A 16,561-nucleotide genomic window follows, 5' to 3' on the forward strand; every position below is an offset into this window, starting at 1 on the left:
ACCACACAATGTGAATTATCAGCATGTCTGCATAGGATTACAGTCCAAACAGGCAATATCTTCAGTACCCAGCAACTTTACCATCAATTCTACATGTTTTAGACAAAAAATCACAGTGCTATGTTACACAAGAAACAGCTACATCTCAGAATATTAATCTGAATTTTGCCTCTTTCCTATCTTCTGGCTGAAGTCACTGAAAATCAGCACCTACCAGCCATCAGACTGTCGTTTTGGTACTAATTATGAATTCCACAAGGTCCTGCATTTGAGCATTGGAAGCCCTCCTGACAACTATTATCTGCCCATTTAGTGAAATAGATTACACAGAAGTTAACCTGTTCCAAGATACAGTTCTATACAAACATGCAACACTAGTGAGGAAACACCACATAATAAGTTAGTGCCTTTCCATTAAGTCAAGATTAGAAAAAAAATTTCACATAACTTACATGCAGAGGCTGTTCTGCAACTACCAACATTCTGTGTTCTGCATATTTCCGGACATACTCATAAACATTTTGAGGGGTGACTGGTATATTTACACCATTGGAGATAAGTTCAACCTGGGGGTGGGGGGAATTTGCAACACAGAAGTATAATAATTAAAGCAGATGATTAAAATATTTATTATACCTACCTATATTCAATGTTAAAATTTGCTCATGTTATGTTTCTGCTTTATTAAACATCAATTCATTTTTAATGAACAACAAAAGGTGTGACTGATATACAATAAGTAACATGGAATTACCTGCCCTCCACCTTCCTCTTTGCACAGGTCTATTGCAAATGCTAAGTCCATTGCTGCAAAAACAGCATCAGCATCTGTACTTTGGGAAGCGAGGATAAGTTGCCGCAAACTCTCATACATAACCGGATCAAAAAAAGCAAAATCGTGCCAGTTTACCTGAAAATAAAGTGGGCATGTGAAAAATAGCTTGCAAGGGACTATACTTTTTAGTGTTATCATTAGCTTGTATGACAGCTATTTTACTTTAATGTTATTTACAAATATTATATCCACACTGAGCAAGTAGTCAGGGTGAGAGCTATGTCCAAATCCTCCATTCTTTGATGAAAAACAAAATGGCTCAGTTCATGTTCATGCCCAAACCATAGTTTGTGATCAGCCAGCAACAACAAATTTTGGTGGTGGTCGGAGGGGGGAGGGGGGGCCTCTGGGGCAAAGCCCTGTGCTGGGCCTCCTAAGGCATATTGGCCCTGTCTTCAGGGAGCTGGGAAATGCAATAGCTCCTTCCATCCTCAGAAGGTTGGAGGAAGAGGAGTCGTTGCCACATCTCCTTCCTTCCCATTAGCCAATGGGACTGGCAGGAGAAGGAGCTTCCACAATACTCAGTCCCCATCAGCCAATGGGCTTTCTTCCAAAGCACCCAGCAATCAAGGAGGAGCAGCTCTCACAGCAGCTCCTCCTCTCATGCTCCCCAACCTCCATCATCAACCAATGGAAGCATTTGCTAATGGCCCCATGAGGACACAGAAGCTGCCAACAGATGCTTCTGTTAGCTGATAGAGGTGCCGAACAAAGGAAGTAGTGACGTGTGTCTGTGGCCAATTTATGTCATTGCTGTCACCGGGTACAGAGTAGATAGCAGATTCAGTGATTGGGTGGGTGAGCCCTCCAAAAGGTGTAGGACCTCAACTGGTGCTCAATCTGATCATCTGCTGATGCTGGCCAGTATCACAATAAGAAATCACAGTGTCGAAGTGCATTTGCAGATCATGGTTTGTGCTATGGTTTAATAGTAATAACATATTTACCTTTCTGCCAAGAAGTACTTTGATCACATGTCGATTTAATGTGATAGGACAAAGTTCATTTTGTAGCAAGCATAAACCTAGAATTCTGAGAATTAATAGAGAAGGTTAGTTTTAAAAAAGAAAAAGTCAAAGTCAGAGAATTATATCCAAATGAGAAATCAGTTATATTTTCACAATTTAGTTGAAGCCGCTGTAATCCTGTTTTTTTAACTCCCAATTTTCTCCTGACAAATTATTTTTCTTGGTTAAGCTTTTGCCACAGCATCTCTCAGAGTAAGGCTGATTGTTTCAAACACAATGTAATAAGTTGCCCAGAAATGATATACAAGTCTAAAACACATTTTACCTGCCAATATTTCTGAAACAATTTAGCCGGGCTTCTGTGTTTTTGCCAGGTCTCGGTGTATAAAAACCACGTTTTCCCGGTTGATAGAATAGTGGTGCATTATCGTCACCATCATCTGTATCATCTAATTCCATATCCACCACGCTGCGACTGGAACCATGCCGTTTTCTATTTTCCTTTTTTAAAAAAAAGCAAAAAAATAAAATAAAATTGGCTGTTGTCCAACTGAAATCACACTCGCTACTGAGGTATTTATCTGAACTACAATAGCTTAAAAAACTAAATGAAATATTTACTGTAGCACTAAAAAATTATACATTTAGATAATTGTTTCTAATATGTGGACTTGTATGTTTAATTCTAATTTTATTTGTGATCTCTTTAAAACAACTACTAGTAATTTAAGAAGTTCTAGGGCTTGTTCAGGTGACATTTCATACCCAGGAAAACAAGGAGTAGTGCTGTGCATTACATCAAATGAATAAATCAGTTCCAAAGTGATGCAAGGCCCATCGGAGCATTTTTCTCCAGAAACTATTCCAGAGAAAAATCCTTCCAGTATCAGCATCTGCTTTGACAGCATGCCAAATCGTATTGGTAAGGTATCATATAGGATCCGGGGGCGGGGGCGGGGGGGGCGGGCGGCAGGCCTACTTTAAACAAAGAGCTGGCTTTTGTGAAGAAAGCATCTACTACAACAGGGTTGCTCAACTTCAGCCCTTCAGCTGTTTCTTGACTACAACTCCCATAATCCCCAGCCAGAATGACCAATAGTCAAGGATTATAGGAGTTGTAGGCAGACATCTGCAGGAGGGCCAAAACTGAGCCGCTCAGGGTTAAAAACAAAGGACCTTCTTGCCTGATGGTAGGAGACAAGCTCTAAGGAGTTAATTCTATTCTGCCTAATCTGCTACCTCCTAAAGCAGGAGCAGGCAACATGTGGCTCTCCAGATGTTGCTGAACTACATCCTATCCAGTTGTAATAAACTGTGGCTGGAGGTGATGGGAGTTGTAGTTTAGGAACATCTGGAGAGCTGCACATTGCCCACCCGTCCTAGAGAGTTGGGATCATAAGTCTAACTTCTCCCTGACAATTCAATGGATTTTTCTCACATAAGCACCTTTTTAACAATGAACAAACAGAGGCATTATTAAAGTGAGTGTCTTACTTGTACTTTTTCTGAAGAATCTAACAAACCAAGGTCTAGGATACTGTCAGCTCCATTTTCCCTTTGAGAAGAAGAAAAAAGCAAAGTGTGTCAGAGTCACATGTAGCAATGAAAGAAGTAAATAAGGGGTGTTTTTTTAAAAAAATAAGTTTTTAATCTGATTCATATACTTCATGAAATAAGAAAACGCGGGGGGGGGGGTCATACATGTTATATGGCTGGATCCTAGCAACTGTGAGTGGAATTCCACTTGAAGGGAATAAGGGCTTCCCACCTCATCCTCCCCACAAAAGCTGCTCTTGAGGGACTTTGGGGAACAGGGTGGGATGTGGTGCAGTGCACTGCTGCTGGGAGGTGGAAGCTGACAGAAATTGCTTGGGGAGTCCACTGAAGATTTCTCCTTTTAAAAGAGGGTCCCGAATCCCGGAATGATGAGATTGAGTTAGGAGGGAGACCACTTTGGGGTACTCTTGAGGGTAGTTGAGCCTTTCATGATCCTGCTCTCCACAATCATTCATCTAACATTCATTACACTTTAAATCGCTTTCATTCAGTTCTTTGAATATATGAGCAATCTCCCCTCAGATGTTAACTACATCCACAACTCCCTTTATTTTAGCAGTACCTTTACCATCACAGGTGAAGCCGCCTAATACATTCTAAAATTGTACTAAGTCTTATTTCCATGACCTGCAATTTATTACTATCTTTCTAAACAAACAAGAACACCACATTATATTAGTGGTTATGCTTACAGGATTTCTTACATCATCGCTCTACTTATTTTATAAATTTATTAGTTGCTTTTCAAAGTAACTTGTCCAAAGATTAGCATATTTAAAATAACTAAAATAATACAAAGTACATGTATTACTCTTATATTAACATTACTACATTTCAAGTGGAATGACCGGCTGTTTAAACAAATATAACCTAGAATTCAGGAATTCTGATCCCTTGTCTTCTATCAGAAGCTCAAACCAATTTTTTAAAAGTCCCACGAGTAATCAGTAATAATGTCAAAGTACCTTCCATGAGCAATAATGAGTTCCATGGCCTCATCCACCCTTGCTCGAAGGGAATCTTCACTGGCTAGCAACAGAAGCAGCTGAGCAGGGGACAACTCCAACAGCATGCCTGTAATCTTGCTTGCAAATGCCTGAAAATTAAAAAATTAAAAATAAAAGACTAGCTTACTTTCCAAGGGTTTTTTTTTTTTTAAAGGAAACCACAAATGCCCTGAATTGAGAGACCTGTTATGAACTTATGTTTGCAGGTTTTCCCATTCACTTAAAGGAAGGAGGCAGCTCCAGGCAATGATCATCTTGCATGCATGGATCTGCCCCCTCTGCTGGAGGGAACTGGAAGTGCCATATGCTCAGGCAAGCCCTATCTACAATAGTTTATGGGACAGAGGCAAAAGTCTTCATACTGCAGTATATTCAGTATTCAAAACTGATGCAGTCCACAGGCTGCCAAGGAAGAAGCAAGGGAGGCACCCAAATTAGCAACAGTTCATCTCAGTAGCAAGTGGGTCAATTAGTCTTACAGGCTGCATTGCTTGTACACGGGGATAAAGTCTTTCTCCCAGGGCCTGTCGATGTGCTGGAAGAGGATCAGGGTCATCACTAGGATTCCCTTCTGAGGCAGGTCGAAACGGTCTGGTGTCAATGGAGAGTTGCCTTCTAAAGTCCCTTTAAAAAAAAAAAACTTCATCAGAAATTGTCTTTGTTCTACAAAATCCTGTAACATGCACTGTGGAGCTGTTTTCTACAATACACCACCTGCTCTTTACTTATGTTAAGCGATAGCAGGTCCACGCTGATCCACCTTCTCTTCATAGTCCAATATTTATTTATTATTATTTATTTATCTCACACATTTTGTATACCACCCAAAACGCAACTCTCTCTCTCTCTAACAATATATACCATAACTGCAGCACTTGCTGCTTCTTAGTCTTTTAAAAAATCACTTAGTTCATGTTCTGCTTAACAATAAATAGACTATGTTAATGGCAATGGAAATGAGGTTCTGACACAAATTGTTTTGATGCATAAAACAAAATCTGGTACTTTTCCACTGGTGAAGGTGAATTTTGACAGACACACACAACTTTCAAGCAGTATGAAAGTAAACCACAGCTATGAGAAGAAAAGGAAAGGAAAGCCACTCATTTAGTAAAGGAGGTAGCCAGGGATAAGTGTAGGCTTACTATTCCAAATATTCTTCTGATTAGAATTTAGATACCAAGAAAACTACTTACCTATCTCTGTCTCTCCTAGAACCAGTTCGCAAACCACTACTATTTCTCCTCATTTCTCTCTCACGCTCCCTTTCCCGATCTCTCTCCCCTCTGTTCCGTAACCTCTGCATCAGACCTGAAGGGAAAGGCATGCAAATAATTTGTAAACATTCATTTTTGGTTCACTACTAATCCATAAATACTGTAGATTGTCAAAGTTGTAGGACACAAAATTCAGCTTGAAATCATAGTTCCAAATTCAGAAGATCTGAACGGAATAGATGGCAGACCAGGGATGTGCACGAACTGAGGTTCATGCACAGGTTTGGCACTGAACCTGTTCAGGCGAGGTCCAAACCAGTTCGGCATCAGCGCGGGAGGGACGGGGGACGGTACGGGACGTGGGATCTTTTTTTAAAACCATGCGTGGACACCATGTGTGTGCCAGCACCACACACAGGTTGGGGGGGAGGGGAGTGCCATCACAGCAGGAAGCTGCATGGGGCAGCCGAGAGCAGATAAGGGCTCTCCTCCTTTTTAAAGAACCTGCTTGCTGCTCCCAAGGTGGCAACGAACCAGTTCAGACCTCACCTGACTGAACCAGTTCGGCATCAAACTAGTGCAGAAACCTTGGTTCATGCACATCCCTATGGCAGACTTTTTAATTCCTGCCCCCACCTCCATCAACTTTGGAAGTCTCTTAACAGCCTCCAGAACCAAAAACTTCAATATATTTGGGGGGGGGGGAATAACCATCTTTGGAAAGATGAAATCCAAACTGCACAAGGCGAATAATTTCAGAGTTCAGGCAGATTCAGCAGTGCCCCTTTCAAATCAGGGACAGGTGCACCATAAAACTGTGTAACAAGAAAAACAAGCTGGTAAAAGAGTATGTGCAAGAGAGAACAGATGTCCTTAATGTAAGCAACTCCCCGTGCAGTATTCAGAAATGGAATTTTATAGGGCTCTCTCAATAACCCCGAGGCCTCTCAAATAAAATCACTGTTATGCATTAACAAATAAAGCAGTAACTGCTCAAGACTTTATTGTAATGCAGAAAAATTCAATGTAATACATACTCGTATGTGTCCCCTTGTTGGCGTTTTGAATACAGTCTAGATTGGGCAGTTTCTCATTTGACAGAAAGGCTTGAGCGATAGCAGTATAAAAGCTTCGTGCGACACCACTGCCTTCTCCAGGTTCATCCTTAAATGTAACCTTTACCCTGTGGACAGCCATTGGAGTTGTGGCACACCGGCGACCAAAATGGTTGTTAAGCTGTCTCATGGTTTGCTGAATTAGAAGGTCTCTATCCCGATCAACCTAGTAGACACATTAAAACAATAAGCTATTATGCTCCTGAAGCAAAAGCCAACCTAAACAAAATCTATTTTCCCACGCCCAGCCCTTTCAAGCATATGGCCACACTGGCACTCAGAATTTAAGAGAATATCTTTCTCATCACGAATCCCACCACCTATTATGGTCACCTGGGGGGGGGGGGGGGGGGCGGCGCACAGGCGGTGTCAGCTGCTGCCAGCTCATCTGGTGGCAACTCAGGGTTGGGCCCGAGTTGTCCCAGGGCTTTGGAACATACTCCCTGCTGGGATAAGAACTGCACCACCCCTGGGAGCTTTTAGGACACCTTAAACTGCACCTTTTCAAACAGGCTTTTAGTTAAAAATTTCAAGTTAAATTTTATATTGCTAAACATTTGTAAATGTTTGATTGTTTTTAATTTTTATGGGTGTATTTTAATTTTGTTGTGAACCACCTTGAGTAGCTGATTGTAGGTGGTATGTCCATATGCAAAATGAAACCAATTTCATTCAGCAACATCCCTCAGCTGCAACCCAGGGTCAGATATGCAGGCTGATGTAAGGTCCAATATAATCAGGATCTAGCTGTTCTTGAGGTCGTATCATCAGAAGAGCATTATGACCTTGGGACATGTCAACACTTTCCCTTAGCAAGGCTGGAACATGAACTGGGAGATCCCCCAAATGTTCCTGAAAGCTACATACTACTGAAGCTACATTGCCACAGCCTTTTAATTGGCTTCCCTTTCAATGAGAAGTTTGAGACTGGATGGTAACTGACAAGCACTGACACATCAAGGTAAGTTTGAGAGAGGATAGAGAGAAGCACAATTAAGACTGAGCTGCACTCTTCCCTCCTTACAACACTTGGATAATATTGATGAGGACCACCATGCCAAGCTCAACAAGGATAACACAGTCTGTGCATCCCATCCATCTTCATATCACTATGTTAAAAGTGTCTCCAAGAGCCCACCCTCAACTGAAGTTATCTACATACAAGCAATTTGAAAAAGTTCTAGTGGCCCATTCCTTGCAATGTCTACAGCTCAGGATAAACTGCTTCACCTCCATTGCTGCCTCTCTGTATGTCCAAATATGCAGTCTGTATACAATTTAAAACCAGATTTGTGGTGGTTTTCTAAGCCATTTTATCAAGCCCATCCTCAGCCTCCAAGTCTGCCAGATCACCTTACAACCATGGAGCTCTGCAAACCAAAGAAACACCCAGGGCCCACCAAAGAGAGAGCTTCAAGGCGCTCAACAACTGAAAACAGTCCATCAAACGTTACCCCCCAGATAGAAATAAGAATCACTAGTTTCCAGAAATCCAGCAGAGTCTGTGGCACAGAATAGTTTTGGCCACATTTCTAATGGTTAAACAAGCTGTCACCTACCATAAACACAAGAAGTGATGGATGGATCATCATTTTACACTGTAAAATTGAGATATTATTGTAATGCGAACAGCAGCATTCTCCTCTACAGTTTCTCTTTTAAAATCAAGCTAAAACCAGAAAGATAAAACTGTGTACCTCTAGCGTTAAATCCCTAGATTGCTGGTTTCTAAGCTTTTCCATTTCTCGGCGGAATTTTGATTCTTTGACTTCAAAACCTCCTAATTCAGTCAAGATCTACAAAGAGAAACAATGTATTAGTTTCAGAAACAGCCTAACACACAAACAAGAAATCTTCAATTAAGAAAAACACACACCGATCCAGGTTCTGCTCCCACATCTTCCATGAACACTCTTCCAAATAGCTCTAGAGAAAGGCGCCAACGTCCAAGCAGCATATCATGAGAAATAACCATTCCCATAAAACTACACTGTGGCCTGGCAAACAAACAGGAGAAAAAAAGGTTTTTACACATCAGATCTTGTTTTGCTATGAAACATAGCAGTCAAATGAACTGGATCCTTCCCACCTTAATTCAGATGCCAAACAGTTGTAATCGCTCCAAGACAAACATCAATTGCCCAAAGCTGACCAAAAGGAAGATGCAAGTCTCCAGACTTGCCACTTCCTTTTGACCTCTTTTTGCTTGCTGCTGTTGCCCACCTAAGCAGGCCTCTTTGGTGGTGGCACAAGGACTTTGGAATCCTCTTCCCAGTGAGGTCCAGCAGAACAACTCCCTTCATGTAGTTGGGAGAGTCTTGAAAACTTTTGTTCAGGCAGTTGTCCAATTCTTAATTATTTGCCATGTTAAGACAGCTGCATGTGAGGTTACTGCCTCATTGTTTCCATTGTAATTTTGATAGTGTGCTTTTTGATCTGTCTTATTGTTCAGTATTCAGTTGTTTTAAAATTCTAAGCTGCTCTGGCACAAATCTTTGTGAAAGTGTGGGGTAAAAATTTAACCACCAACATTGCAGTCTGCACTTACAACAGTGCCGTGTTCAGGAGAAGGGAGAAAAAGTGACTATCACTGGTACCTGAATGATGTTAAAGGTGGACCTTCACTTTCGGTCAGCCCAATCTCTGCCAATAAACTGCTTTTTAGCTGTGCTGCAAGATCATGAGCTGATGGGCCTGGCTTTGAACCTTCTGACTCTTCTGATGGTACATTTTGTTCTTCTTCCTTCTTCTGCCGATTCTGCATGCTCATAACATTTTTCAAGTTGGCTGCATAGGACATTTTGGTTGGAAGAACCTAAATGAGCAGACAAACTACCTTGTAAATAATTACTTCAGGATATTTTCCAAGATAAACTATTCTAGGCACATCCACAGTATCTTATTGGATTCTTAAGAACCCAGCCCCTAAGACTAGCTGAGCCAAGGAACTTGAAATAAGTGGATATGTCCCATTTGAAGTCAGTGAATCACTAAAGATCATTTACACATAAAGGTACTTTCACATAAGACATGAACATGTAAAAGTATAATTAACTACTGCAAAGTATCCCAAAACAGATACAGTATTCAAGCTGACAACTGAGAATCTATCATATCTAATCTTTTGTGGGGACAAGCTTTCTTCCTCTCCTCCTAGACCACCCCATTTTATTAGCATCTAATTTGCATTCATGTGTGCATGCACACTCATACTCCTATGAATGCACAGAAAAATTAGGAGAACATTCAGGATATTGGTTCAGAACCACCATCCATTTTTAAATAAGCATTTTTTAAAAATAAAAATTATGTATTCCCTATTTGGAGACCAAGCCAATGATTAGCCATTTGCCTTCTTGCTAGGAACAAGGTGCAATTTCTCATGAGTTCCAGCTGCTTCCAGCATTTCCACAGTCTGGAAATAATATCATGATGATCTCCTGGTCCTTTTAAAAGGCCAGGAGAGGTAGCAAGAGTGGTGGATAGAGTGAGAAGCATATACATTGCCTTGTCCCTTTCCTGCAGAATATGAGAGGCAAGGGGGGAGATAAATTTGTAATGTGTATTAGAATAAAATTTATACCTCAAGACAATTTCTATCCACTGTCACTTCCATTAAACACTTTCCACTGTTGGCAGAGGATGAATAGAGACCTTGACTTGGTCGACCAAAAAGATCTTCTTTTCTAGCATTTGGCTGAAAAATAATCATTCAGGAGCAATTACACTTCAGTTAAAACTGATGGGGATGCAACATTCTTGATCATTTAACCAACTGAATTATGTACACCTGCTCCGTACCATCAATCTATGCACCTCTGCTCTCTACCACAAGTTTATCTTACATTGCCCCCACTTCCTGTCATGGTAGAGCCACAAGTCAACACATGCCATTAACGCAAAGTATGATTTAACTATGGAACCGAAACCAACGTTTGAGGCTGGTTTAACAGGACTGGACTGAAATGACCCTGCCAGTTTCACAGCCCCAACTGCAAAAAGGAGGGAATCTGGGGGAGAACATTCAGGGTTGTCATGTTGCACTGTTGTGGTGGGGTGAGTCTCTGAAAGAAAATGACACCCACTAGAAAGAGCTCTGGGTTTGACATTTCACCCCTACACCCACTCCCAGTTTGGAACTGGAAGTTCTTGGGAGAAATATTGACTCAGCACTAGTTTAAACCAAACCCTTGCTGACATTAACCTGAGACTTTTGGGAATCCTAAAATTAATGGATGCATTTGCTATTTGTATCTAAATACCTCCCAGCAAACCTGTAGCAAATTAAGTAATTAAAAGGTGGAGCAGTCACAGTGAGTTCCATTTCATGGCATTAGCACAAATCAGATCCATTTTCTTGTTTTCAGCAAAAAAAAGTCAGATGCAGTTTCTAATGTTACCTGTAGTAGATGTGGCTGGTCGGCCAATGGAATAGCCTCCGCTAGAGGAACTTCAAAAGGATTGGGCGGAATACAGCCAAGAAATGTCATAGAATCCGAACGTCGGAAGAATGGATGATTTTGGCCAGTTTCAGCTGGGAGGGAGTCATCATCTTTGTCATTAAGTGTAGCACCTGGAAAGCAGAAATGTCAGGGAGAAACATAGGGGATAATTTAGTTTGGCAAAATTAGTAAAAGGAGTAGAAGGTGAATTAAATCACTAATATTTTTGTCTAACTAAATTGAAGGAAAATTCCCAGCAAAATTAAATGAGTTAGTCTCTGTTCTCACTCATTAGCATTACTTCATAGCAACTGGCACACATTTCCGTTTTTCCTACTACATAATATTTGCCTTGCTGCAAAACCTATCTAGCAAAGGATGCAAAGAACTTCCTAAATTGTTAGACTCAGACCTACTATGGATCCACTACCTGCTCCATTAGGTTACAGCTTAGCATACTAACAATTGGTAAGATCTAGATTAAGTTAGTCATGACTGAGCAATATTGAATAAATGAGACAAGTTAGTCATAGCTAAGTCCCATTAACTTCAATGGGACTTGCTCATTACGAACTTAGATGGGATCTTGCCCATTATCTCTGCATTCTTCATACTTGTCAAAATTTGAAATTCAAAAAGAGGCACTTGCCAAAAAGAAAAGAAAGCGGGGTGGGGGGAAGCACAGCCTGGTCCTGTACCATTCATAGCACCTCGGTATGCATAACTCAGCAGTTAAACTTTTTATAGCATAGATATAGTTCATCACCTGCTAATGTTTGCAGATCATGATGCAATTGAAAGGACAGAAGCAGGTGGTAATGAAAAAGCTGACAGCCTAAGGTAAATTAGGCTGATTGGACCTAATCCACTGTCATTGGGCATAAAGTGTGGGTTGGGGCCTGGGTTCAGTTTCTGCCTTTGCCATTATATTGGATTAAGCAAGATACTGCTTCCCCTGCTCACTAGTTTCAGTCCCCCTTGCCTACTATCTATATTCCCTGGCCAACATAATATGCAGCAGTATACTGGTTTAAGAGGGGCTGCAGGTCCACAGGAAACTTCTAGCATCCCTGTAGACATGGCCCCTTGAGCAACCGAGTAGACACGGGGCGGGGGGAGCTATTAGAGCCCTGGCACTAAAGGCATGTTCTAGTTCTGTATCTCTGAATCCACACCATGGGCCTAATTCATTAATGACTGCTGAATTTAAGAATTTACATTCAAAAATGAATCCCAAGATACACCAGTACATGAAGTTTGAATGCAGTAATTCAAATGCAGCAATTCAAAAACCTTCAGTTTAAGATGAGAGTGAACATGCTTTACATTTTCACTCATGCTCTTAAAAGAATGGAAATTCCAAGTTAAGGTACCCATTTTAACTTCCATGTGATATAAGCTGTAAAGGCTTTGTACAGTCCGGTGGATAACAGCAGCTTTAGAAATGCAGCTCCACGCACCAACACTTTGCCTTGGCCTTTCAGTTAGCTGGGAAGGGATGCATCCAGGCAGACATTTAACAGGTTAAGCTTCCCTAATCACTTCCTAGAGATGTCCATGATGAATTTCTGCCTGATGCATCTCTGACCAAGACAAAGTGTGGGTACATGGAGCCTCATTTCTAAAGCCACTGTCATATACCAGACTCAAAATCATATACCAGTACAAAGTCTTTACAACTTAAATGGAGCAGAAGTTAAGACGGGCACCTTAATTTGTAATTTCCATTCTTTTTAGAGAATGTGTGAAAATGTAAAGTATTTTAACTCTCATCTCAAACTGCAGGTTTTTGGATTACTGAATTTCCAGGCATTTTGTAAAGGAAAATCTGATTAAACACTATGGGGAAAAGCTTACCCATGCTGGCTAAGTAGTTTCCCCATTCATCTGTATACCTCTGATGTAAAGCCTCTGTGTTCAAAGGCAATCTGCTACCACCTTATATGCCACAAGGCCCTGGTCATCTCGCCTCCACCTTGCATTCCTTGGTGAGCATAACTGCCACCTCATTGCTGCCATACGTGCTTTCACAAGTCCATTCATGCCCTGCCCCTACTGCCTCACATAGCTTGTAAGGACCTGTTACCTTGCCACCAGCTTGAGCTTCCTCATAAGCATTCACCCTAGCTGGAGTTCTCATCCACAACCCGTTGCCACCTCCTTGCATTGCCTCACAAGTTCCTACACCACTCCACCACACCCACAGAAATAGTGCTGAGAGGAAATACACTTCCCAGATGTCCCCATGTGCTTTCCCAATGTCCCTCTGTGAATTCTCAGCCCCATGGGCTCTGGCTTCCTGCAGAAGAGACCCTCCCAACACCAGGAGTATAATTAACAGCACCAGAGATGGCCATGGTGGAAGCAGCACCAGGGGCATGCTGCAGATTCATTGGGACTTCAGAGACCAAGAACAGCCCTAACAAGCCAACACTTGTTTTCTAGAGTTTAAGGGTCAGTTTTTAACTGCTGCATCTCACCCATTTTCTGAACCAGATCTGAAAGGGTAGTGTCACCTAGTTGATGTCTGAAAACATTTAGGCAGATTGGGCAGACAATTTAGATTTTATCACCAAGATAATATTCAGGGCTTATAATGTTAAAATGCTGATACAATTCCCCCATCTTGCTTATATTAACAGAACTGTGACATAAACCCATAGCCTTTGGATGGGGCGGTCTATAAATGTAATCCTCTCTAATAAAACGCTTGGTGTCCGTCCGTGGACGGACACCAAGCGTGTGTCCGTGCCTCCCTGCCCTGTTCTGCGCCTGTGCGAAGCGCAGGCACAGAACAGGGCAAGGGAGACACGCTCGCCGGTACCCGGCAGCCATCTTGGGCGGCCAGAAGCGGCCGCCCCGAAGAAGCCGGGTAAGCGGCGGCGGGGGACACTGGCCGAGGAGGCGGAGGAGCCATGGCAGAGGCCTGGCCGCCGCCGCTTACCCGGCTTCTTCGGGGCGGCTGCTTCTGGCTGCCCAAGATGGCCGCCGGATGAGGCGGCGGAGAAAACGATGCGGCGGTGGGCCCGGGCAGTGGTGGGCCCGCCCGGAGCTGCAGGCGGCGGTGGGTGGTGGGCCCGGCCGGAGCCGCGGGCGGCAGTGGGTGGCGGGAGGGGGAATGGCGGCGGTGGTCTGGAGCGCACAGCTCCACTAGCGCCCGTTATCCAACGGGCTAAAAAACACTAGTAAATAAAATAAAATAAGGAAAGGTTCTTTGGTAAAGAGTTTTCTCCACCATAGAAGATCCCTCAGCAGTTGAAGGATAAATTTTCTTTTCTATTGAAAAACTGCTGATTTTGAGCTTTGTTTGACCGAAGTTACTAACCAGGCCTCTCCAGACTAATAGCAACACAGGCCTCAATAACTGGGTTGGGCACATAATTATCTATTCTATTTATTCAATTTATATAGTGCCCTTCCTAAAGTGGCTCATTGTGTTTTACATTAAAAATTGAGCACATATAATAAAACAATTAAAACAAAATAAAAATGTTTAAAACAGATTAAAATTAAAATTAGGTATCATTAAAAGCCAGGCTAAAAATATTTAAGGCTTTAAGGCTCTCCTGAAGGCCTCCAAGGAAAATAATCATCTTATTTCCATGGGGAGCTTGTTCCACAACCCAGGGGCTGCAATTGAGAAGGCCCAATCCCAGGTTGCCACCAGATGAACTGATGACGTTAATGAGCAGTGGAGATCTTGTAGAGAAAGGCGCTCTCTCAGGTAACCTGGACCTAAGCCATCCAGGGCTTTAAAGGTAATAACCAGCACTTTGTACCTTGCCCAGAAACATATTGTCAGCCAGTGCAACTCTTTAAGAACAGGCATAATGTGGTCTCTCCAGGATACCCCAGAGACCAATCTGGTTGCTGCATTTTGAAATAACTGAAGTTTCCAAATTCCATACAAAGGCAAGTCCTACACAGAGCACATTGCAGTAGTCCAACCTGGAGGTTACCAGCTGGTTTACCAGTTTTCATTCTCCTCAAGGAATGGGTGGATTTGTCAAATCAATCCCAGCTGGTAAAACGCGCTCCTGGCCACAGGCTCGACCCGAGGCACCAGGGTGAGACCAGGGTCCAAGAGCACTTTGTAGCTACAAACCTGTTTTTTCTGGGGGAGTGTAACCTCATCCAGAACAGCAAATTCTATCCCATTTTGCAGATTATGACCCCCAACAATAAGCACCTCTGTCTTGCTTGGATTCAGTCTCAGTTTATTATCCCTCATACAGCCCATTACTGCCTGTAGGCAGGTATTTAAGGGGCTAATGCCATTTCCTGATATTGACAAGAAGAAATAGATTTGGGTGTCATCAGCATATTGAGCACACCCTGCACCAAGTCTCCTGATGACCTCACCCAGCAGTTTCATGTTGATGTTAAAAAGCACTGGTGACAGAATGCAGCACTAAAGGATTCTATATAGTAGCTCCTGTTTTGGAGAGCAACTGTCACCAAGTGCCACCATCTGAAATCTACCAGAGACATAAGAGCAGAACCACTGTAAAACAGTGCCTCCTATCCGCAAATCCCTCAGGCGATCCAGAAGGATACGATGGTCAATGGTATCAAAAACTGCTGAGATACAAAAGAACCAGCAGAGTCACACTCCCTCTGTCAATTCTGTGCAAAGGTTATCTATCAGGCAGAGCAAGTCCGTCTCAACTCCATAACCTGCCCTAAAGCTAGTTTGAAATGGGTCTAGTTAATCAGTTTCCTCCAAGACCACTTGGAGCTGGCCAGCCAACACCTTCTGTGAGTTTGAAGATCAATTATCTTGATCTTCAAGATAACTGATATTCAAGATAACAGAATACCTCCCCCACTTTAGAAGCAAAGATCTCTCCCCCCTCTTTTTAAACACAGTTATTAAGGGATATTTTAAGCCTGCACAGTTTTGAATGAAGTTCTATAAATTACCTACCAAATAATATAATCATGTGAGCTCAAACCACAAGGTAGAACTTGCTGGTGTTGAACACCAAAAACATTTGTAAAACCTTCAGCTAAGATAAAGTCACACTCACCACAAAAAAACACAATTAAATGAAATTAATGGATTCAATAATAGGGGCCGTGCGATCCCACACCAGGATTATTCAGAAGTGAAGCAAGAAGCAGATAATTTGTGTTCACTATCTGTACTTCATTTTTTTCTTTCTTAAACACGCACAAATCATTAAAAATAACAAGCACTTTAACAACCGTGTCCAAAACTACAGATTCTCTTCTGAGAAATTTCCCATAAACCTCACAGTTATCCTGCTTGATTTAATTTTCTTCAGGATAGAATTATCAACAAAACAGTGATAGGCCATAAGCCAATCTGACTGAAAATAGTATGAATTGTGCCTTTTTACTATATACTAGTTTAACCTGTGCAGAGGATCTGCACACTAATACTTGATTGCTCCCCT

The 16,561-nt window shown here is 42.0% G+C and overlaps 1 protein-coding gene across 9 annotated transcripts in view; it reads right to left on the reverse strand.

The window, feature by feature from the left end:
• UBR5 (ubiquitin protein ligase E3 component n-recognin 5) overlaps positions 1-16,561 on the reverse strand; it is a 145,750-nt gene that overhangs the window by 5,810 nt on the left and 123,379 nt on the right. For 8 of the 9 annotated variants that reach the window (XM_053242759.1, XM_053242761.1, XM_053242760.1 and 5 more), the window contains 14 exons: positions 11,100-11,272; positions 10,283-10,396; positions 9,297-9,514; positions 8,576-8,696; positions 8,397-8,495; positions 6,622-6,865; positions 5,564-5,678; positions 4,847-4,991; positions 4,326-4,456; positions 3,298-3,358; positions 2,129-2,304; positions 1,783-1,867; positions 755-910; positions 453-566 (listed from right to left, as the gene is read on the reverse strand). In XM_053242759.1, the coding sequence (XP_053098734.1) occupies positions 453-566; positions 755-910; positions 1,783-1,867; positions 2,129-2,304; positions 3,298-3,358; positions 4,326-4,456; positions 4,847-4,991; positions 5,564-5,678; positions 6,622-6,865; positions 8,397-8,495; positions 8,576-8,696; positions 9,297-9,514; positions 10,283-10,396; positions 11,100-11,272 (1,952 nt within the window). Of the gene's footprint in view, positions 1-452; positions 567-754; positions 911-1,782; positions 1,868-2,128; positions 2,305-3,297; positions 3,359-4,325; positions 4,457-4,846; positions 4,992-5,563; positions 5,679-6,621; positions 6,866-7,102; positions 8,298-8,396; positions 8,496-8,575; positions 8,697-9,296; positions 9,515-10,282; positions 10,397-11,099; positions 11,273-16,561 lie in introns of those variants that run through there. The other variant, XM_053242762.1, reaches the window with a different exon arrangement.

The sequence above is a fragment of the Hemicordylus capensis genome, chromosome 4 (assembly GCF_027244095.1).
Source record: "Hemicordylus capensis ecotype Gifberg chromosome 4, rHemCap1.1.pri, whole genome shotgun sequence".
In the NCBI taxonomy this organism is placed as follows: Eukaryota; Metazoa; Chordata; class Lepidosauria; order Squamata; family Cordylidae; genus Hemicordylus; species Hemicordylus capensis.